General features: G+C 46.7%; 1 protein-coding gene across 2 annotated transcripts in view; it reads right to left on the minus strand.

Annotated features, from left to right (window-relative positions):
- LOC121553750 (inhibitory synaptic factor 2A-like) overlaps nt 1-24,291 on the minus strand; it is a 33,867-nt gene extending 9,576 nt beyond the window's left edge. For both annotated transcript variants that reach the window (XR_005997572.2, XM_041867114.2), the window contains exons 1-3: nt 23,717-24,291; nt 4,210-5,395; nt 965-1,036 (exon numbers count right to left, since the gene is read on the minus strand). Coding sequence is in view for 1 of the 2 variants with exons in the window: in XM_041867114.2 (XP_041723048.1) it covers nt 965-1,036; nt 4,210-5,390 (1,253 nt within the window). In the remaining variant the exon portion in view is untranslated. The remainder of the gene's footprint in view (nt 1-964; nt 1,037-4,209; nt 5,396-23,716) is intronic.
- Between the last annotated feature and the right edge of the window lie 289 nt (nt 24,292-24,580).

The raw sequence follows: 24,580 nt of genomic DNA on the forward strand, positions 1-24,580 counted from the left end.
GCTTTTAGCGTCCATCACTGCAGCAGTTATTCATAAGGTACTTTGAAAGGGGACTCTCTGTCAGGATATCGTGTCCAGTTCCCAGCTGCTCTCATACTGTACGAGCCCCAATTGCATTTCCTCTCTGGGCTAATTCATTTCCCCCTGTTGTGTATGATTACTTATTCCCTCAGGAGGTATGCTTCACCCACAGTGCTTTGCAATTGTGCTGGAGAGATTTGTCTTTATTTATTTTATTACCTTCTACAATAACAACGTTATATTTGCACCACCTGTGTCTAGAAATTCAACTCAATTTGCTGCTTCCAATTCGGCTTATGTGTTAATTCCTTTCTACAGTGACTATATTCTGTATTTATTACCAGAGTCTGAAATTAGAGTTGAGGACGTCTATGCATCATTGTAATAGGATATCAAACGTTTATTTTCATCATTGATCTGGCCCATATAGGAGTGTTCTCTTCTCCTTCAGTGAACTTATCATTGATCTCAATCACACCATTTCATAGTATCTATTTCCACCTCAGATTCAGATGTATGGTGCTCAATTCATTTATATCACTCTGACAGAAGTATTCAATCAATTGTCATTATTGTATCACAACTGAGCTATGCCCTTAATCTTGCAGTGAGAAGAATAATATCCAGTAAAGTATTCCATTCTACTCATTACCGGAAAAGGCATTGATTGCTATATGAAAAACATTGAAAGGCCTACAGTAAAAACGCATTATATTCAATTGACTATTAGCACTTGGTTTGTCGCTTTATAGTATATCACCTCACACATAAAGCACACCTTACAGAGACACCGAATTAAAACATGTTTTTGGAACACTTCACGTGTTCACGTAAAATTCCTGTGGTTTTTCCGTAAGGGATCTTTTGTCTCATGCCATCAGTATGTTATGCCAAAGCAGGCGTAAGGGACCTTTCAAGCTGTTAACAATGTTAAGGTACTCACCTATAAATGATGCAGGCACTGTTTCGACACGTGTCACAGTTGGCTGTGTCCTGTCCCGTTCGGTAGGAAAGCCTGGGGAGTGGTGAGAGAATGGAAGATTTTCATGGCTCATTTGGCTTGCATTATTCAAATTTACATGCTCTATTTTTCAAACCGATATGGATTCGTGTTATGAATGGTACAGTCTTCTGTGAGATTAGGTTGGTCAGAGAATAGACATGCTCACTTGATATAATATGCTCATCTCTTTCCTTATGACACAGTATACAAATGGTTTTTGTCAACTTTCTGACAAAACAAAATGCATTATTAATCATGTTTATGAATACTACAGAAAAGTCAATATACTCGATCTCCCTCCAACTCAACGTTCTCAGAAAATAATGAGACTTAGGGAAGCAAAAGACAATCAACATGACAAATGATGTCTGTGTTCTGTATGGCATTTCAAAGAGCCCTAAAGCCCAGTGTCCGCCCTGTATTGTCCTGTCATTACTTAGATTGCAATGCCTCCTCCATCTTCGGCACAAATCTACGTATGTTCTGCTCCTGAGGCATCTCGGAGGCAAACTTGAGCAGACATAAGTGTGAACTGAACATGCATGGAGATTTGATGGCATCTGTATCAATCTCTTCAGGACTCTCCCAGAAGTAACAGTCACCATCCATCATGTTGCGTACGTTGGTGGTAGCGATGGGATTTCTCATTCATTTTGATCTGAGGGTGTGTAGAGAGTGGTCAATTGGAAAGCGGAAGGGGCAAGCGGGTCCACTAGGACATGTAATTGCCTATTGTCAGTGGGAGCTGATGGATGAAAACTAGAGAGGTTGAACCCTGCTGCTCACCATGTCATACGGGTGACCTTATCTGCCTTGGATAGATCGAAAGTGCTGATGGGAATGCAAGGTCACCAAGTTCATCTGTCCATTTCACCTTAGAGGTGGTTGCTCTTGACTGTGGAGTTGAGGGCCTGAATACACAATAACTCCTTTGATATATCAAATCATTGGAAAAAAAAGGTCAATAGAGTCACCAAACAGAAGGGAGTTTTTTTGTTGAGATATTAAGTGGTACAATCATAATCAAGGTCATCACATTTCTAGCACAACCTCCATGTACTGTAATACACCATCTAAACGACAATTGTATTTACTGAACTGTATTTTCAATTAATCTAGCAATGTACCAATGTTCTATTCTGCTAGGCCAGATTACTTTATGTGTGGACGCTGTGTCGGAAAGTAATTCTCTAAGCTCTGACACTATAAGTAATATTTAAGCTGTGCCACTGTTTGTTGGCACAGGCTCACTCCGGTGTTATTTGTTGGCACAGGCTCACTCCAGTGTTATTTGTTGGCACAGGCTCACTCCGGTGTTATTTGTTGGCACAGGCTCACTCCGGTGTTATTTGTTGGCACAGGCTCACTCCGGTGTTATTTGTTGGCACAGGCTCACTCCAGTGTTATTTGTTGGCACAGGCTCACTCCAGTGTTATTTGTTGGCACAGGCTCACTCCGGTGTTATTTGTTGGCACAGGCTCACTCCAGTGTTATTTGTTGGCACAGGCTCACTCCAGTGTTATTTGTTGGCACAGGCTCACTCCGGTGTTATTTGTTGGCACAGGCTCACTCCAGTGTTATTTGTTGGCACAGGCTCACTCCAGTGTTATTTGTTGGCACAGGCTCACTCCGGTGTTATTTGTTGGCACAGGCTCACTCCGGTGTTATTTGCACACGTCAGCTCTCCGTAGAGATGTCCTCACTGTCCCTATACCACTGACCGCCTGGCCGAATGGATATCGCTCTATGCTCTATTGATAGCCTATCAACAACAGATACAGTAGGGTCAAGTTGGATAATCCTGTACGTTAGCACGATAGGATTCAGTCCCTAACCTGATTGGTAGGAACTGTAAGCAAATCATCCTGAGACTTTGAAACCAGCAGGAGTGTTGGACCAGTGATGACCCTCAGAATGTGATAGTAGTTTAGCACAGGGATGAAAGAGAGGCTTGTGCAACACTAATCATTCACCTCACATTGATTGATTTTGTGAGCATAAATAAAGCCAATAGAAATGGGAATGAGCGTCATTGATAAGGTCCTGCAAACATCTGTAAACCAAGTAACCACTGCTCAACACAGTGTGTTATAAATGTGCCTGTCTCAGTCCTTGGTCTACTGGGAACAGCACTGAAACCTCTCGTCAACACATCACTGTGTGCACTAGAAGCAGAGCTTTTCCTGAAAAACCCACCCACATGATGCCAAAATCCCGGTGAGAATAAGAGGGGCTTTCAGACACTATTCTGTTCCACCAGTAGTCTGGGATCATCACTTTGAAGACAGACAGCTTTAGAGTGGCTTGGCAGGGAGAGAGAAGGTGGTGAGGGAGTTAGAGTGGCTTGGCAGGGAGAGAGAGACAAGGTGGGGAGGGAGTTGAGATGCTGGGGCCTTATGGTGAGTAGCAGGCTCTAATAATAGTGATGAAACATATTGAAGGTGCCATATGAGCCACACACTTGAAAGCCAGATGAAAGCCAGTGCTTTATGAGGCGCTGCTAATTGGTCCTTTTAAACCAGGTTTCAGGGAGCAACGTCAGGGGAGTCCGGTGGCTTTGGAGAAGGCTTAATACAATTAGCTTTGTGCCGCTCCGGGTTTTAGGGAGCAAAGCAGACAGCCTTGTACGTTCAGTCTATTGCTGTAGAGGTGTGGCCTATTGGACACGGCTCAGAAATGTTATGCACTTGTTAGTATCTCTGTACCCCTGAGCAAATACACAGAACAGTACAGTATCTACAGTACAATCAGAGACCACTTACTTCCTTGCTATTGGAATTAAATGACACAGGCAGCCATGATGTTTGTATTCAATGCTTGATTTAGCTTACACATTCTGTAGACCACAGCAGTTTCAAGGGCTGCAGAACTAGCAAGAACATCAAACCTCAGTGAAGATTGAACCACACACAGAAATGTATGTTTTACTTGAGTAGGTCAGTTATGCCGGGCGGCAAGTAGCCTAGTAGTTAAGAGTGTTGGGCCAGCAACCGAAAGGTCGCTGAAATGTCACTGGTTAAAATTCCTGTGGCGACTAGGTGAAAAATCTGTTGTTGTGACCTTGAGAAAAGCAATTAACCCTAATTGCTCCTGTAAGTTTCTCTGGATAAGAGCATCTGCTAAATGACGTAAATGTACTGGCAATTCTATATGATGCCTGGTTGATATAAATGAGTTCCACTCACCCTTCTCTCTGAGCCTCACCCTTCTCCAGCTCTTGGATGACCCCCAGTAAGACTTTGATGGTCTCCTGACTGGAGCTGATGAGGTTTTCCATGGCCTGGAGCTTTTCTTTAATATCCCCGTTCCCAGCTAAGGGCACTATCTCCTTGCAGGCACCCTGCCGTCCTGGGGGGCAAGCCTGGCCCTCCAGGCCCGGTTGGGGTTTCATTGGGGCTGGTAAAGTCCCTGATCGGCACTGATGTGCCTTTACCTTAGCTACAGAGCAGCCAGCACTGTGGGGGTGGGGCAGTGTCTGGGACTGTTGTCCATTGGGCTGCATGGCCTTTTTGCGTTTGCAGCACACCAATGGACTCCCTAGGCCTAGACCCTCCACTTGCGTCAGGGAGTTCCAGGCAACGGGACTTGTGACCTTTGACCTTGTGTCCTGTAAGGGTTCTTCGCAGTTGGCCAGCTGGCGCTTGGCAGAAGGGTTGGCACCAGTTGCGTCCGCTTTGGATAATCCTTTGTGTTTGGTCCTCGCGCCACAGGCAAGGTTCTCTGGCTCTCCCCTGGGAGTTGGGTCGTTTGCAAAGCACTCTGTGTCCTTTGTGAGTCTAGAGGAGTCCGGGCACGCACGCCCGTCTACACAGTTGGCAATGGATAACAGATCCTCTGTGCCACTGCTGTCGTCCGTGTGGTGGAGCAGTGCTTGCGTCTGCCGCACATGCTTCCCTGCACCCTGAGAGGACGAGCACTCCTCTAAACTCAGTGCCTCCTCCTGCCCTTTCAAGTCACTCAAAAACCCGTTGTTTTGGCCCTTGTACTCCTCCACCAAGGCAGTGTGTTTGATCGTGTGTCCTTTCTTTCGCTCGAAGGGGAAAGTCTGGTAGTGTTTCGTAAGGTCCGGTGACGTCTGGACACCTGTGCTCTTAGTCACATTGGGGATGGAGCGCCGCGCAGGCATCGTCATGTACTTCCTGTATGCCACTTTACAGGAAATGGACCTGGCTCCTCGCCCCCCTGCCTGCTGCTCCTTTTGGGCGTCACATATGTCCTTGAAGCGGACTTGTAAGGCTTTGTTCCTCTTCTTCACCTGCTGTTTGCCGTCAGGACCGTACTGCGTCTCCAGGCTTTGTGACGGGCCTGCCTCTGAATCTGACTCTGAGTTGGATAGCACGACCTTGCTGTTTTCCTTGCTCACCATGGTTTCTGGGAGAAGGGAGAGAAATATACAGTGTATGTCATATTATGCTGGGGTGGAATCACAGTAGATATACTGTAGGAAGGCAGCAGATGGGCCTTGTTTTTCTTATTTTCTGTCACTGAGCAACTAACATCTAGACTTGATCAGAGCTTTATTTATACGAGATCACAATTGATATCACAGATGACACACACACAGACACCTTTTATGTTATTTTTCATGTGCCCCCCCAAAAATATATATATATGTTGGTATTCCACATGCAGAGCTGTCATATTAAGGAGCTGTATTGCGTTGAATAATGTCTGACTTTGAATCATTGGAATAATGTAGAAGATTTGTAAGAGATTTGATTACCAACGGATAAACATGGAAAGCAGTTGAAGGGAATGAAATGGTGATAAAAGGACACATCACTGCTGAGGTAGTTCATCATCTTTACACGATGAGACACCATGTGATGAATAAACCTAAATGGACTATGCCCTTCATGGCATAGTCGCTTCTCTGAAAGCAATGACGTTTAATCATTTTGAGACATAGTAATTCCATCAATATGCTTGTTGGGGTGATATATGTTTTTGTCATTGACAAAATTCTGATTAGTCTTGACACTTTCACGTCAAAGCCCAAAGCAACGCCCCACACAATTTGCTTATAATGAAACAGATTGTAATGAGGTTATAAAGCTATCATATGTAAGTAATTAATATTTCAGAGTTGTCCAAGAGCCTGTATTAGCCTTAGCATTGCCCAATGTCCATGTGGTTGATTTATCAGCACTGATTCTACCACAGTTTCACGCAATGTCACCTGAATGGAAGGAGGAAGAAAGAAGGAAGCCCCATTACCACCCTTTTAATAAAGAGAGTCAGTCAGTATTTTAGTCTGAGAGCTCCTCTCACTCACACAATACTCCGATAGCAGTGGACAAGGCCTGATGAAAGGGCCAGCTGAATGCACTGGGAATCCTGCCAGGTGGATCACCATGTGGGCTGGACATTATGACTTTTCTCTATCTCAGACTACAGGAAGCTTTTTCAAACATATTTTTCTCTTCAGTTCATGTCTGTATTGGATGTAGAATCTTAAATCACTTCAGATACCTTAAATGACTATTTAAACCTTGTCATGCAAGTCAATTGTAATGTATTGCTGATGTAAACACCATTTACTAATTCATGTAAAAAATATTGCTCATGGATTATTGGTGCAATGCCAAACAATGCTGAAATGATAAGTTATGAAAGGTAGATTGACAAAAAGTGTATTATTACATTTCCATTGCTTCAAGGCTTATTCACATGGGATCATATTATTTCACAGCAGGAAATACACCACTGATATCTACATTCATAGAATGTCCTCTTAAGTCCTCCTCACTTTATATTCAGACACAAGCCAAAGCATGTAATGGTGATTCACCATAGAGAATATAGAAGAAAAAATCCCTCATTCCCTTAAGGTTCTTGAGCCAACCTGGAGTGGTATATATTTAACGACAACTAAGCATGTGTCACCAACACAATCCCTCTGAATCCCCAGTTCCTTTTACTCCTCCTCTTCCTCTTCCTCCCCACTTCCCAGGGCTAGCTATCTCTGCTAATGACCAGAGGTCCTTCCCTGGTTTGGCACCAGCCATCCTGGGGATTATAAATAATGCATTGACTCTAAAATTGCAAAAGTAATCCTCTTAAATCTCTTTATGTACTCTGGCAGACCATGTTGTCTGTTCCAATTTCCCTTCAGTTCTTCATACAAAAATGTTAGATAGAACCTAGAACTAGCACTTCAGATGCTATGATTGAGTGGTCATCTCCATAATTATCTTGAGTTTGCTATCAGTTCTTTGGACATAGGGCTGAGCTGACTGGTTATAGATATGAATGTATCACTATCCCTACTAGCAAGTCTATAACATTTCTGACTTAAGATTTTTAGCTCTGCCTCCAGCTCCAACACCAGCTTCTGAAAGGAGAGGGTCTCTTGAGGTGTAGTGTCACGGACCCACACATGACCTGATAAATGATTGACGTGCTCTCCTGTGGCGTGTTTATAGGATGAAAATGCAGCCTATCCACTCTCATTAACGATATAGTAATGCTATTAGAGTGGCCCTTGACTTTGACTGTTCTAACACTACAACCATTTAGAAAGCAGCTCTATCAATGGCATTGACCTTTGACACAGCACACGTGATAGATATCATCAGTGTATGGAAGGCCATATAATAATAATAATAATATGCCATTTAGCAGACGCTTTTATCCAAAGCGACTTACAGTCATGCGTGCATACATTTTTTGCCATATCTCACTTTCTGTTTGCTGTCTATCTGCTGCCAAGGTATGTTCTCTCAGTGCATGAAATCATAACAATTCTGAATATATATGTTGTGACACCATATAGCATTAGTGCTTCTGATAAGATCATGTGATCACAGGCTACATTCTGTGTTGTTTATTATATGTACAGTATACATGTATGAATGTATCTCACTCTGTATCTGCACCGTATGCATAGTTAATTATGAATATTAATTGGCTGCTGTACATACAGTGCCTAGTGAAAGTCTACACACCCCTTAAACATTTTGCTGCCTTAAAATTAAATAACAAAATAGATTGAATTAGATTTTCCCCCCACAGATCCGCACAACCTACTCCCCAATTTCAAAGTGAAAGAAAATTATCGAAAGTTTTTCAAATGTACATAAAAAAAAGAAGAACATTTATTCATTGCGTATGTCTTCACACCCCAGAGTTAATAATTGCTGGAAGCAAAACATTGAATTGAATCCTTTTTTAGATTTAATTGAAGACAGAAAGGGGTGTGTAGACTTTCATTAGGCACTGTACATGGAGCAATAAGAAGGCACATACCAATTCCCCAAAGCACCAATCCCCCCCCATGACACCAGCTTGGAAAAACACATTCTATTAATACAGAAGATAATAGGGTATATATGAGGATATGCCAGATGTTGCATTGGGCTCCCGAGTGGCGCAGTGGTCTAAGGCACTGCATCTCAGTGCTTGAGGCGTCACTACAGACCCCCTGGTTCGATTCCAGGCTGTATCACAACCGGCCGTGATTGGGAGTCCCATAGGGCAGCGCACAATTGACCCGGTGTAGGCTGTCATTGTAAATAAGAATTTGTTCTTAACTGACTTGCCTAGTTAAATAAAGGTAAAAAAATAAAATAGCATATTGTCATCTTTTTTAAGCCCATCTAGGTTGCCAAAAGAGGAGGGGTCGTAACTCTTGGTTGGGTACTTTGTGTCTACGGTTTGACCATGCAAGGTTACCTACAGTGACTTCAGAAAGGTATTCACAATTCACACCCCTTGACTTTTTCCACATTTTGTTGTGTTGTGTTACAGCCTGAATTTAAAATGGATTAAATTGAGATTTTGTGTCACTGGCCTACACACAATACCCCATAATGTCAAAGTGGAATTATGTTTTTAGAATTGTTTACAAATTAATTTAATAGAAAAGCTGAAATGTCTTGAGTCAATAAGTATTCAACCCCTTTGTTATGGCAAGCCTAAATTAAGTTCAGGAGTAAAAATGTGTCACATAATAAGTTACATGGACTCACGCTGTGTGCAATAATTGTGTTTAACATGATTTTTGAATGACTACCTACACATACAATTATCTGTAAGGTCCCTCAGTCGAGCAGTGAATTTCAAACACAGATAAAAAATAAAAAACAGTCCGGGTAGCCATTTGTTCAGCACTCTTATGGCTTGGGGGTAGAAGCTGTTAAGGAGCCTTTTGGACCTAGACTTGGCACTCCGGTACCGAGATAGCAGAGATAACACTCTATGACTTGGGTGACTGGAGTCTTTGACATTTCTTTGGGCCTTCCTCTGACACTGCCTATTATAGAGGACCTGGACGGCAGGAAGCTTGGCCCCAGTGATGTAAAGGGGCGTATGCATTACCCTCTGTAGCGCCTTATGGTCGGATGCCGAGCAGTTGCCATACCAGGCGGTGATGCAACTTGTCAGGATGTGCTCGATGGTGAAGCTGTATAACTTTTTGAGGACCCATGCCAAATCTTTTCAGTCTCCTGAGGGGGAATAGGCATTGACAAACCCTCTTCATGGCGTTCTTGGTGTGTTTGGACCATGAGAGTTTGTTGGTGATGTGGAGACCAAGGAACTTGAAGCTCTCGACCCGCTCCACTACAGCCCCGTCGATGTGAATGGGGGCGTGTTTGGCCCTCCTTTTCCTGTAGTCCACGATCAGCTCCTTTATCTTGCTCACGTTGAAGGAAAGGTTTTTGTCCTGGCACCACACTGCCAGGTCTCTGACCTCCTCCCTATAGGCGGTCTCAACTTAATGATGGTGTTGGAGTCGTGCTTGGCCACGCAGTCGTGGGTGAACAGAAAGTACAGGAGGGGACTAAGCACACACCCCTGAGGGGCTCCCATGTTGAGGATCAGCGTGGCAGATGTGTTGTTGCCTACCCTTACCACCTGGGGGCGGCCCATCAGTAAGTCCAGGATCAAGTTGCAGAGGGAGGTATTTAGTCCCAGGGTCCTTAGCTTAGTGATGAGCTTTGTGGGCACAATGGTGTTGAAAGCTGAGCTGCAGTCAATGAACAGGATTCTCACATAGGTATTCCTTTTGTCCAGGTGGGAAAGGGCAGTGTGGAGTGCAATTGAAATTGCGTCATCTGTGGATCTGTTGGGGCAGTATGCAAATTGAAGTGGGTCTAGGGTTTCCGGGATGATGGTGTTGATGTGAACCATGACAAGCCTTTCAAAGCACGTCATGGCTACTGACGTGAGTGCTACAGGGCGGTAGTAATTTGGGCAGGTTAACTTGGCGTTCTTGGGCACAGGGACTATGGTGGTCTGCTTGAAACAGGTGGGTATTACAGACTCAGTCAAGGAGAGGTTGAGAATGAAGTGAAGACACTTGCCAGTTGGTCCGTGCATGCTCTGAGTACATGTCCTGGTAATCCGTCTGGCCCCGCGGCCTAGTGAATGTTGACCTGTTTAATGGTCTTGCTCACATCGGCTACGGAGAGTGTGATCACACAGTTGTCCGGAACAACTGATGCTCTCATGCACTCTTCAGTGTTGCTTGCCTCGAAGCGAGCATAAAAGGCATTTAGCCCGTCTGGTCGACTTGCGTCACTGGGCAGCTCGTGGCTGGGTTTCCCTTTGTAGTCCGTAATACTTTGCAAGCCCTGCCACATCCGGCGAGCGTCAGAGCCAGTGTACTTTTAAACTCGGACAAAACAGAGATGCTAGTTCTAGGTCCCAAGAAACAAAGAGATCTGCTGTTGGATCTGACAATTAATCTTGATGGCTGTACAGTCGTCTCAAATAAAACTGTGAAGGACTTCTGCGTTACTCTTGACCCTGATCTCTCTTTTGATGAACATATTAATAATATTTCAAGGACAGCTTTTTTCTCATCTTCGTAACATTGCAAAAATCAGAAACGTTTTGTCCAAAAATTATGCAGAAAAGCAAATCCATGTTTTTGTCAGTTCTAGAATAGACTACTACAATGCTCTACTCTCCGGCTACCCAGATAAAGCACTAAATAAACTTCAGTTAGTGCTAAACACGGCTGCTAGAATCTTGACTAGAACTATAAAATTAGATCAAATTACTCCATTGCTAGCCTCTGGCTTCCTGTTAAGGCTAGGGCTGATTTCAAGGTTTTACTGCTAACCTACAAAGCATTACATGGGCTTGCTCCTACCTATCTCTCCGATTTGGTCCTGCCGGACATACAGTGAGGGAAAGTATTTGATCCCCTGCTGATTTTGTACATTTGCCCACTGACAAAGAAATTATCAGTCTATAATTTTAATGGTAGGTTTATTTGAACAGTGAGAGACAGACCAACAACAAAAAAATCCAGAAAAACGCATGTCAAAAATTGATTTGCATTTTAATGAGGGAAATAAGTATTTGACCCCCTCTCAATCAGAAAGATTTCTGGCTCCCAGGTGTCTTTTATACAGGTAACGAGCTGAGATTAGGAGCACACTCTTAAAGGGAGTGCTCCTAATCTCATTTTGTTACCTGTATAAAAGACACCTGTCCACAGAAGCAATCAATCAATCAGATTCCAAACTCTCCACCATGGCCAAGACCAAAGAGCTCTCCAAGGATGTCAGGGACAAGATTGTAGACCTACACAAGGCTGGAATGGGCTACAAGACCATCGCCAAGCAGCTTGGTGAAAAGGTGACAACAGTTGGTGCGATTATTCGCAAATGGAAGAAACACAAAATAACTGTCAATCTCCCTCGGCCTGGGGCTCCATGCAAAATCTCACCTTGTGGAGTTGCAATGATCATGAGAACGGTGAGGAATCAGCCCAGAACTACACGGGAGGATCTTGTCAATGATCTCAAGGCAGCTGGGACCATAGTCACCAAGAAAACGATTAGTAACACACTATGCCGTGAAGGACTGAAATCCTGCAGCGCCAGCAAGGTCCCCCTGCTCAAGAAAGCACATATACAGGGCCGTCTGAAGTTTGCCAATGAACATCTGAATGATTCAGAGGAGAACTGGGTGAAAGAGTTGTGGTCAGATGAGACCAAAATTGAGCTCTTTGGCATCAACTCAACTCGCCGTGTTTGGAAGAGGAGGAATGTTGCCTATGACCCCAAGATCACCATCCCCATCGTCAAACATGGAGGTGGAAACATTATACTTTGGGGGTGTTTTTCTGCTGAGACAGGACAACTTCACCGCATCAAAGGGACGATGGACGGGGCCATGTACCGTCAAATCTTGGGTGAGAACCTCCTTCCCTCAGCCAGGGCAATGAAAATGGGTCGTGGATGGGTATTCCAGCATGACAATGACCCAAAACACACGGCCAAGGCAATAAAGGTGTCACGCCCTGACTCAAGGGACTTGTATTTGTTGAGTCAGGGTATGTATTTTCTGTGTTGTGTTTGGCTATGTTGATTGTCTGTTAGATTCTAGTATGTCTAGATCTATGTTGGCCTGTGTGGTTCCCAATCAGAGGCAGCTGTCGCTCGTTGTCTCTGATTGGGGACCATACTTAGGCAGCCTTTTGGCACCTGTTCGTTGTGGGATGTTGTTCCGTGTGAGGTATGTTATTTGTCTACCTTGGACTTCACGTTTCGTTTGTTCTTTTGTCGTATGTTCAGTACGTAAATAAATATGAATGCATATCACGCTGCGCCTTAGTCCTTCTCGTTCATGAACGATCGTGACAGAAGATCCCACCAAAATAGGACCAAGCAGCGTGTTCAGGAGCAAACGCCGGGAATTAAACAAGAGGTTACGTTAGTAGATGTCCTCCTCGGTTGGGGGAGAATCACGGAGGAGGAGGCCGTCCGCTACTGGAAGGCGATGAAGGAGGATGCCCAGGTAGGAGAGGAGAAACGGCGCCAACAGTGCCGACGACGAAGAACCGAGAGGCAACCCCAAGAAATGTTTTTTTGGGGGGGGCACACGGTGTGGACGACGAGGCAGCAGGAGGCAGCGACAGGGCGATTCTGCAGGTTAGGAGAGGAAGCCATCAGGTTACGGGGGCTATTGGTTCAGAGGGAGCAGGAGTTATTTGGTCAGAGGGAGGAGCTACAGGAGGCTATAAGGGAGAAGGAGAGTGTAGAGGCACGGCGAGAGGAGCTGGTTGGGCAGCAGAAGGAGCGGGGGTTTATAAGGGAACCCAGTCCCGCTCCTCGCACCAAGCAAGTGGTGCGTGTCGCCAGTCCGGTCCGGCCCGTTCCTGATCCCCGCACTAAGCCAGTGGTGCGTGTTCCCAGTACGGCCCGACCCATTACTGCTTCCCGCACAAGGCCAGTGGTGTGTGTTCCCAGTACGGTCCGGCCCGTTCCTGCTCCCCGCACTAAGCCAGTGGTGCGTGTTCCCAGTACGGCCCGACCCGTTCCTGCTCCCCGCACTAAGCCAGTGGTGTGTGTTCCCAGTACGGTCCGGCCCGTTCCTGCTTCCTGCACTAAGTCAGTGGTGCGCGTCGCCAGCCCGGTCCGGCCTGTTCCTGTCCCTTGCACCAAGCCAGTGATGCGCGTCGCCAGCCCGGTCCGGCCTGTTCCTGCCCCTCGCACCAAGCCAGTGGTGCGCATCGCCAGCCCGGTCCAGCCTGCTCCTGTCCCTCGCACCAAGCCAGTGGTGCGCATCGCCAGCCCGGTCCAGCCTGCTCCTGGCCCTCGCACCAAGCCAGTGGTACGCGTCGCCAGCCCGGTCCGGCCTGTTCCTGCCCCTCGCACCAAACCAGTGGTGCGCGTCGCCAGCCCGGCCCGGCCTGTTCCTGCCCCTTGCACAAAACCAGTGGTGAGCGTCGCCAGCCCGGTCCGGCCTGTTCCTGTCCCTCGCACCAAGCTAGTGGTGCGCGTCGCCAGCCCGGTCCGGCCTGTTCCTGCCCCTCACACCAAGCCAGTGGTGCTCGTCACCAGTCCGGCCCGGCCTGTTCCTGCTCCCTGCACCAGGCCAGTGGTGCGCATCACCAGTCCGTTACGGCCCGTTCCTGCTCCACGCACCAAGCCAGTGGTGCGCGTCGTCAGCCCGGTCCGGCCCGTTCCTGCTCCCCGCACCAAGCCAGTGGTGCGTGTGTCCAGTCCGGCAAGGCCCGTGCCTGTTCCACCGGTGCCTGGTCCGGCACCGGTCAGCTGCTCCACTCCGGAGCCAGAGCAATCCGCTCCACCGGGGTCCAGTCCTACTCCGGTCAGCGGATCCACTCCGGAGCCAAAGCAATCCGCTCCACCGGGGTCCAGTCCAGCTCCGGTCAGCCGCTCCACTCTGGAGCCAGAGCAGTTCGATCCACCGTTGTCGGGTCCAGCTCCACTCAGCGGTTCCAGTCCAGACCCAGACGTCAGCCCCTCTCCAGGTTCGGGGTCTCCCACACCAGGGTCCAGACAGGGCTTGGTACGTCGTGGGAGGAAGGAGAGGGGAAGCAGCGCGCCGAGGTCCAGACCAGACCAGGGGCACAACAGGGAGGTGGAGAGTAAGTGGTGGTCACGCCCGGAGCCGGATCCGCCTCCGAGGCGGAATGCCCACACGGCCCCTACCCTGTTAGGTTTATGTGGCGCGGTCGGAGTCCGCACCTTTGGGGGGGGGGTGTACTGTCACGCCCTGACTCAAGGGACTTGTATTTGTTGAGTCAGGGTGTGTATTTTCTGTGCTGTGTTTGGCTATGTTGATTGTCTGTTAGATTCTAGTATGTCTAGATCTATGTTGGCCTGTGTGGTTCCCAATCAGAGGCAGCTGTCGCTCGTTGTCTCTGATTGGGGACCATACTTAGGCAGCCTTTTGGCACCTGTTAGTTGTGGGATCTTGTTCCGTGTGAGGTATGTTATTTGTCTACCTTGGACTTCACGTTTCGTTTGTTGTTTTGTCGTGTGTTCAGTACGTAAATAAATATGACTGCATATCACGCTGCGCCTTGGTCCTTCTCGTTCATGAACGATCGTGACAAAAGGAGTGGCTATAGAAGAGGAACATTAAGGTCCTGGAGTGGCCTAGCCAGTCTCCAGACCTTAATCCCATAGAAAATCTGTGGAGGGAGCTGAAGGTTTGAGTTGCCATACGTCAGCCTTGAATCCTTAATGACTTGGAGAAGATCTGCAAAGAGGAGTGGGACAAAATCCCTCCTGAGATGTGTGCAAACCTGTTGGCCAAGTACAGGAAACGTCTGAGCTCTGTGATTGCCAACAAGGGTTTTGCCACCAAGTACTAAGTCATGTTTTGCAGAGGGGTCAAATACTTATTTCCCTCATTAAAATGCAAATACATTTATAACATTTTTGACATGCGTTTTTCTGGATTTTTTTGTTGTTATTCTGTCTCTCACTGTTCAAATAAACCTACCATTAAAATTATAGACTGATCATGTCTTTGTCAGTGGGCAAACGTATAAAATCAGCAGGTGATCAAATACTTTTTTCCCTCACTGTACCTACACGTACACTATGGTCACAAGACGTGGGCCTCGTTATTGTCCCTAGAATTTCTAAGCAAACAGCTGGAGGCAGGGCTTTCTCCTATAGAGCTCAATTTTTATGGAATGGTCTGCCTATCCATGTGAGAGACGTAGACCTGGTCTTGACCTTTAAGTCTTTACTGAAGACACATCTCTTCAGTAGGTCCTATGATTGAGTGTAGTCTGGCCCAGGGGTGCAATGGTGAATGGCAAGGCACTGGAGCAAGGAACCACCCTTGCTGTCTCTGCCTGGCCGGCTCCCCTCTCTCCACTGGGATTCCCTGCCTCTAACCCTATTACGGGGGCTGAGTCACTGGCTTACTAGTGCTCTTCCATGCCGTCCCTAGGAGGGGTGCGTCACTTGAGTGGGTTGAGTCACAGACGTGATCTTCCTGTCTGGTTTTCGTCGGACGGGGCCACAGTGTCCCCCGACCCCCCTGTCTCAGCCTCCAGTATCTATGCTGCAATAGTGCCGGGGGGTTGGGGTCTTTTATATCTGGTGTAATTCTCCTGTCTTATCTGGTGTCCTGTGTGAATTTAAGTATACTCCCTCCAATTCTCTCTCTCTTCCCCTCTCCTTCCCCTCCCAGAGGACCTGAGCCCTAGGACCATGCCACATGACTACCTGGCCTGATGACTCCTGGCTGTCCCCAGTCCACCTGGTCGTGCTGCTGCTCCAGTTTAAACTGTTCTGTGGCTATGGAACCCTGACCTCTTCATCGGACGTGCTACCTTGTCCCGGACCTGCTGTTTATGACGCTCTCTCTCTACCGCACCTGCTGTCTCGACCTCTGAATGCTCGGCTATGAAAAGCCAACTGATATTTACTTCTGAGGTACTGACCTGTTGCACCCTCTACAACCCTGCTGGTCATCTATGAACGTTTGAACATCTTGAAGAGCAATCTGGCCTTAATGGCCATGTACTCTTAAAATCTCCACCCAGAACAGCCAGAAGAGGACTGGGCACCCCCCAGAGCCTGGTTCCTCTCTAGGTTTCTTCCTAGGTTCCTACCTTTCTAGGGAGTTCTTCCTAGCGACCGTGCTTCTACATCTGCATTGGTTGCTGCTTAGGGTTTTAGGCTGGGTTTCTGTTTAGCACTTTGTGACATCTGCTGATGTAAAAAGGGCTTTATAAATACATTTGATTGATTCAATCTTAGTCCTGTATTGACGCTTTGCCTGTTTGATGGTTTGTCTGAGGGCATAGCGGGATTTCTTATAAGTGTCCGGATTAGTGTCCCACTCCTTGAAAGCGGCAGCTCTAGCCTTTAGCTCAGTGCGGATGTTGCCTGTAATCCATGGCTTCTGGTTGGGATATTTATGTACGGTCACTGTGGGGACGACGTCATCGATGCACTTATTGATGAAGCCGGTGACTGAGGTGGTATACTCCTCAATGGAACATATTCCAGTCTGTGCTAGCAAAACAGTCCTGTAGCTCAGCATCTGCGTCATCTGACCACTTCTGTATTGAGCGAGTCACTGGTACATCCTGGTTTAGTTTTTGCTTGTTAGCACAAAGACCAGGGAGGTTTTCCAATGCTTCGCAAAGAAGGGCACCTAATGGTAGATGGGTAAAAAAAAAAAAAAAGCAGACATTGAATATCCCTTTGAGCATGGTGAAGTTATTAATTACAGTTTTGATGGTGTATCAATACACCCAGTCAGTACAAAGAAAAAGGCATCCTTCATAACTCAGTTGCCGGAGAGGAAGGACACCGTCCTCTGTAGCTCAATTGGTAGAGCATGGCGCTTGTAACGCCAGTGTAGTGGGTTCGATCCCCGGGACCACCCATACGTAAAAATGTACGCACACATGACTGTAAGTCGCTTTGGATAAAAGCGTCTGCTAAATGGCATATTATTTATTTATTATAAACCGCTCAAGGATTTCATCATAAGGCCAATGGTGACTTTAAAACAGTTACAGAGTTTAATGGCTGAGATAGGAGAAAACTGAAAATGTGGCAAAGAAATGAACTGTATGTCTTGAATACAAATTGTTATGTTTGGGGCAAGTCCAACACAACACATCACTGAGTACCACTCTTCATATTTTCAAGCACGGTGGTGGCTGCATCATTTTTTGGCGATAAAAAGAAACGGAATAGAGATAAGCACAGGCAAAATCCTAGAGTAAAATCTGGTTCAGCCTGCTTTCCAACAGACACTGGGAGACAAATTCACCTTTCAGCAGGACAATAACCTAAAACACAAGGCCATATATACACTGGAGTTGCTTACCAAGATGACATTAAATGTTCCTGAGTGGCATAGTTACAGTTTTTACTTAAATCGGCCTTAAAATCTATGGCAAGACTTGAAAATGGCTGTCTAGCAATGATCAACAATCAACTTGACGGAGCTTGAAGAATTTTAAAAATAATAATGTGCTAATATTGTACAATCCATGTGTGCAAAGCTCTTAGAGACTTACCCAGAAAGACTCACATCTGTAATCGCTGCCAAATGTGATTCTAACATGTATTGACTCAGGGGTGTATACTTATGTAAATTAGATATTTCTGTATTACATTTTCAATAAATTTGCAAAAATGTCTAAAAACATGTTTTCACTTTGTCATTATGGGTATTGTGTGTAGAAAAAAATATATTGGATCCATTTTGAATTGAGTCTGTAATACAACAAAATGTGGAATAAGTCAAGGGGTATGAATACTGTGATGTCACGAGAGGCTGTGTCCTGGAGGGACGTTACATCCCCCTGAGGTGGCTGCAAACCCAGACAGCTATGGCTCCATCTGCTGGTATGGTCGGGAACTCCACCCCTCTATGGCCAATCTTCCCACGCAGCTGAAACAAATGAGGAGCTGATGAGCTGAAGGTTTGGGAAGGGAAGAGACACACTTAGGGGAGTGTGTGGGGGTGAAGAGACACAGTCTCCAACCTGGGCTCTCTGGAGGACAAGAGTGCTGCACGTCCACTTCCATGAGGAATATAAGGATTTGGAGATACTTACCTTTGGGAAATACTCACCTTTGGATATATGCACCTGTGGAAATACGTGAGAGACATTTGGAAGGACTTTTTGCTGGGTTGGCCACTAGCTGCAACGTGGACTACAGTAAGGCTGGGGAAAAGTTATCTGAGCGAGTGAGAATTATGATTTTGGATGTGGAAGAGACATCCCTGAACTGTTAACCCTTAAAGAGCCACAAGAGAACAGAATTTTGTTATATTTTCGTTAATTTCCCAAGACCTATAATAAAATCCTTGTTTTGTTTGAACCTTGTCTCCTTGCACTACTTGAGCAATCCCGCTGAAAGCTGTGTAGCCTCTCGTGACGTCACAGATGGTGGAGAATACGGGCAAGCTCTAGCGTTAATAGTGCATGTCAGGGAGAGGAGGATACCGAAGGTTTGATCACCCAGTTTTCCAAGTTGGCCGTAGGCTCCCCGCCGCCGACTGAAATGGAGGACATATTGAAAGCCCTTGTTGCTGGCCAGCAAGCCCAGATGCAAGCAAACGTGGCTCTCTTGGAGGAGCAAAAGAAAGCCAACCTTCTGAAGGCAGAGGAATTGCAGTTGCAGAGACAGAGGGTGGTCCAAAATACCCGCCCAATAAAGGCAAGTGACTTTATATCTAAGATGGGAGCTACCGAAGATTGAGGCATACCTGCATGCATTTGAGGCCACGGCCACTAGGGAAGCCTGGCCCAAGCAACAGTGGGTTGGTCTGTTAGCCCCTTTTCTAACCGGGGAATCGCTGAATGCTGTCCGGGACATGGGCCCTGACCAGGTTACTGACTATGATGCCCTGAAGTCTGAGATCCTCAGCAGATATGGACTCACAAAGTTTGGTATGGCCCAGCGCTTTCACAGTTGGACCTTCCAACCAGACCAACCTCCTCGGGCGCAGATGCATGAACTTGTCCGAATCGCAAGGAAATGGCTGGATCCGCAGAGGAATACAGCAGCGGCGGTGGTGGAGGCCGTTGTGGTGGATCGTTACCTACGCGCCCTGCCTTATGAGGCAAAACGGTTCATCAGTCAACAGGCCTTGACCACGGCTGATCTGACCGTGGAAGCTGTGGAAAAGTACCAGGCCACAGCGGAGATGCTGAATGCTTCCGAAAAGACCCCAGGAGTGCGGCCCCACCACAAATGGGAAGAACCCGTCCAAAGGACCCCAAGGTCTCGAACCCAGCCACGTCAGGACTTATCCCGGCTCCAGGGGGAGCCAGAAACCAGGCGGGTCCAAGAAGAGTACACCAGGAGGGGGAAACTTCGACAGTGTTACCGGTGTGGGGAGATGGGACATATCTCCTGGCAGTGTGGGAAACCAGCCGATGAACCTATGCCCACTGCGGAGTCCTCCAGCTCAGCACCCACACACCGTTTTGCCTCGCTCTTGGGAGTCGTAGATGGCGGCCCAGATCGACCCCCACCTGCCCGGTAACTGTGAATCACCATGATGTGGAGGCCTTACTGGATTCTGGTAGCCGGGCCACCCTGGTGCGTAAGGATTTGGTGGGCCCAACGTGTCTGACCCCGGGGAAAGTCCTCCCAGTTTCCTGTGTCCATGGGGGACACCAGAGAATACCCCATTACTGAACTTACAATGACCAGCACACGGGGATCCATACACACGCGGCGGGGGTGGTTGATTCCCTCCCCGTCCCTGTCCCTAATTGGGACGAGACTGCCCAGCCTTTTACCCACTCTGGAGAGAGTCTCAGGAGAGGATAACCCGAGTACCTCGGAAACGGAGAGGCAAGACTCATCCTGGGAAGGCTCCGGTGCAATCCTCCGAATTACTCACTCCCGCCCGGGCTCTGATAGGGATGGCAGGTGCCCAGACCGACACAGAGACGGAGCTACAGAATCTGGACAAAGAACTGTCTGGTCTGAAGGGGACCGACTGAGAGGTATCGTTTGTTAAAGCAACAGTTAGACATGAAGACAGAAGAGTTAGATATCCTCCAGGCTAAACTCCAACAGAGCTCCTTCCATAAGCAACAGGAGGAGGCTGGAGAGGCTGCGCAGGACCATCGAGGAGTGTGAGGAGACCCTGCGCAGTAGTAAGGAGGTCCAGAAGAAGGCAGAGGAGAAGTACAAGGTGTTGGAGAACAAGATGAAGAATGCGGAGGCAGAGAGAGAGAAGGAACTGAAAGCTGCTCAACAGAAGCTAAACTCTGCTAAAACCAAGGCTGATGCGTTCAGTAAGAAACTCAAGGAGAGACAACAGGAGGCTGAGTCCCTGGTCCTAGAGGTGGAGGAGTTGAAGAGAGAGCAGGCTGGCAAGCACCACGGCAATGCGGACGCCCTCTCCCGGCGTGATGCCTTCTTCGCTGCCTTTACCCGGACGAGGACGTCGGTCCCGAGGAGGGGGATGTGTGATGTCACGAGAGGCTGTGTCCTGGAGGGACGTTACATCCCCTGAGGTGGCTGCAAACCCAGACAGCTATGGCTCCATCTGCTGGTATGGTCGGGAACTCCACCCCTCTATGGCCAATCTTCCCACGCAGCTGAAACAAATGAGGAGCTGATGAGCTGAAGGTTTGGGGGAAGGGAAGAGACACAGTTTCCAACCTGGGCTCTCTGGAGGACAAGAGTGCTGCACGTCCACTTCCATGAGGAATATAGGGATTTGGAGATACTTACCTTTGGGAAATACTCACCTTTGGATATATGCACCTGTGGAAATACGTGAGAGACATTTGGAAGGACTTTTTGCTGGGTTGGCCACTAGCTGCAACGTGGACTACAGTAAGGCTGGGGAAAAGTTATCTGAGCGAGTGAGAATTATGATTTTGGATGTGGAAGAGACATCCCTGAACTGTTAACCCTTAAAGAGCCACAAGAGAACAGAATTTTGTTATATTTTCGTTAATTTCCCAAGACCTATAATAAAATCCTTGTTTTGTTTGAACCTTGTCTCCTTGCACTACTTGAGCAATCCCGCTGAAAGCTGTGTAGCCTCTCGTGACGTCACAATACTTTCTGAAGGCACTGTAATGCTTTGAATCAGAAGCACTTCGCCATCCATTGCACAACATGTGATTTGAGAGTAATGTGAGTGATGTGAGGACAACTGCAAAAACATTTTTTTGTTATTGTATTTCTAGTTGATTGTATCACATTGCCCTTCAGTAGACACTCACACAAGTTATAGGATAGGATAGGTATCCCCCAGTTGCGCATTCATTCTTAGTACCTTGCTGGGCTGCAGGCTACACCTGTGAAAGTGTGCTTTATAACATCTTCTGTTACAGAGGAGTAGGGCAGCTTTTTAAAAAGCCTACATTTCCCCATCTGCTCACTTTAAGCCTTTGGCTATGAAATGGATCCTCCGAAGAGTGGGTTTAGCATTGCCATGACAGGGAGAAGTGCATTACACCTGACACATTGACATGGTTAAAAGTAGGAAGGAATGTGTTTCCCAGAAGTGTTTCCCAGAAGCAGGAGAGAGTGAGAGGCAGATTGGTTTATGTTCCCTTGCCATACAGTAATTGTTCCTTTCCCAAATGTGCCATAGTAACTGTGAGCCACCCTCTTTACTCTCTGTGTGAGCTGGTTTCTCATACAGCAGGATTATGGGTATGGCTGCTGATGTTTCAAAGAAAGAGTTCGAGAATTTGAATAGCTTTGACAAAAAAAAAGGATAAAGGAACTAAGGGGTTGGTTTTTCATAAACAGAGCTGAGGGAGAATACAAGATAGTCGGTTAGACAGATATAGACAGAGGTGGAGGGCCTAGGATAGAAGGTGGTTTGGGAGAATACCATGAGCTAGTTTCTAAGACTGAGGTTTCTGTAGAGACAGAGATGAGTAGAAAGAGATGATCATAAACAAAAACAAAATAATTCAGAGAAAGATCACATGAACATGTCTCTGTTTAGAATGAGGCAGGGGGAGAACAAACCTTCTGAACTGGTTTCAGAAGAATCGTTTACACCTTGCGCTAACGTAGGTTTTGTCATCTGATCAAAATGATCCAATCACTATCTGATATAAGTTTGTCGCGTCAACACATGGTATTAAAACGTGTCCACTGTGTCTGCATTGCGACCAGATTTCCTGTTTCCTCCCTGTATTTATATTATTTGACGATATAAATACAAATAATATGAATGTATTTATTTTAAGACAATTATTGATGTCATAAGTCAGTGGTGCTACCTGACAATGATTTAGAGGCCTGTATAATGAGGATTTAAATGGCTTGAAATCCAGATCTGTTTATACTTGATTGATATCCAGATGCAATGGGAACCTGACTACATACGGAGGTGGTCAGAGAGACAATGTCTTTTAATCGTCTACACTTGTCTAATGTTAGCACCAGGTTAGAACCAGGTATAAACAGGGCTATAGAGAGAGAGGGGTGGGATGACTATGAAACAGTATCTAAGAGAGAGAGAGAGAGAGAGAGAGAGAGAGAGAGAGAGAGAGAGAGAGAGAGAGAGAGAGAGAGAGAGAGAGAGAGAGAGAGAGAGAGAGAGAGAGAGAGAGAGAGAGAGAGAGACAGAGAGAGAGAGACAGAGACAGAGACAGAGAGCAGAGAGAGAGAGAGAGAGAGAGAGAGAGAGAGAGAGAGAGAGAGAGAGCGAGAGAGAGAATCTGATCTGCCCTAAATGTGATGCAGTGCCCTGCCTGGGGCGTCAAGATCACACATGTCATTACTCATGATAAGTCTCCAGTCCCAGGCAGGATCCTCATCTCCTCGTCACATGAAACCTTGAAGAACACATCCATCGCCCATGATACTCACTGTGCTTTCAGCAGCACTACTGTAGCTATGGTATGTGTTCAACACTGAACATCTATTATATCTCACTGTCACGAGCACTTGAGCACTATCATTGATATCCCTAAAAATCAAGCCATGGTAAATTATGTTAAATTATAAAATGTCAATGATCGCCTCATCTGTTTAAGTCATTCAAAAGAGCAATAATGGCTTAAGTTCAATTGATCAACATTTAATCAACACATCAATTCTAACTGAATATTCATCTGAACATTTCCTTGTTCAGTGAGATGTTCATTACACTTTCTAAACAGGGAATCATATAGTATCAGCCAAAAGTGAAACAGCTAACATAAAGACAACATCATTGCTTTCTCCAGAACAATCGTGAGCCCTTTACTGCTTAGTTGGAATGCAGAGACGCACAAACCCCCCCCGCCCCCCTCCAATCATATCAGCCTAAAAAAAATTTTTTTCAAGCCAAACATACAACACTACAGTATATCACAGCAAATACAGTACAGACGTTCAAACCACTCCGGCGCCTACTATATCTTGACAAATCAAAGCTGATAAACTGACACTAAGTGCAGATTCTTCTATGTTTGTACATTCACTTCCTATCAGTATTACTTTACAGACTTACAACACTTACCTTGAGAAACAAATCAGTGATTCAAAGGACAACAAAGCAGAGATCTCCCACTGAGCCGGTGCATATCCATTCATTGAGTGGCATAGAGAGCTCTGTCCAGAGAGAGGAGAGGGGACCAGTGAGGTAGCCGCTGCAGTGACAGCTGGAATAGTTGTGGCACATCCGCCAAGGTTCAGGATAGCAGTGCGAAAGAAAGAAAGAAGCGCTAAACCTGTAAGGTCCACAATGATATCCCCCCTACTTCTCTCTCTCTCTGCCTCTCTCTCTCTCTTTCCCCTCACTCAAGCACCACTGACACTCGTCCGCTGCCGTTCCTGCACTCACCGGCAATATGCACTCACACACGCAGTGGAGATCTCCATCTCGCGCTGCTGCAATCCCTGTGCATTTGGGAGTGTGAGTGAGTGAGAGAACGAGAGCGAGAGAGGGGAAGAGTGAGGGTGAGAGAGAGTTAGGGTGAGAGACAGTGAGGGTGAGAGATAGGGAGGGTGAGAGAGAGGGGATAGCGTAAGCTGTTGGGGAATGTCCAGTGTCGCCACAGCTGGTGAGCTCATGCAGCAACAGTAAAGACCTCCTTATCGTGTCCTCTGAGCTGGCGTAGTGGCGTAGGGGCTGGTGAGACTAGCTGTCACAGAGCTGTTATATCATCCGATGGGCTTCCCAGACGGCGCGGGGAAGGCTCTGAAATAATAATGCATTGTGATTTTAATTGGATGTCTCCTGCCCCCGTTACTTTTAGATATCTGACACCCTGTTTGTGAGAGGAGAGGAGAAGAGGCAGAGGGGGATGGAAGGAAAAGAGGGAGAGGAAACATTGGGAGAGAGAGGAGTTGAGGCAGCAATAGTATATGTGAGAGCGATATA

The sequence above is a fragment of the Coregonus clupeaformis genome, chromosome 37 (genome assembly GCF_020615455.1).
Source record: "Coregonus clupeaformis isolate EN_2021a chromosome 37, ASM2061545v1, whole genome shotgun sequence".
NCBI classification, from domain to species: domain Eukaryota; kingdom Metazoa; phylum Chordata; class Actinopteri; order Salmoniformes; family Salmonidae; genus Coregonus; species Coregonus clupeaformis.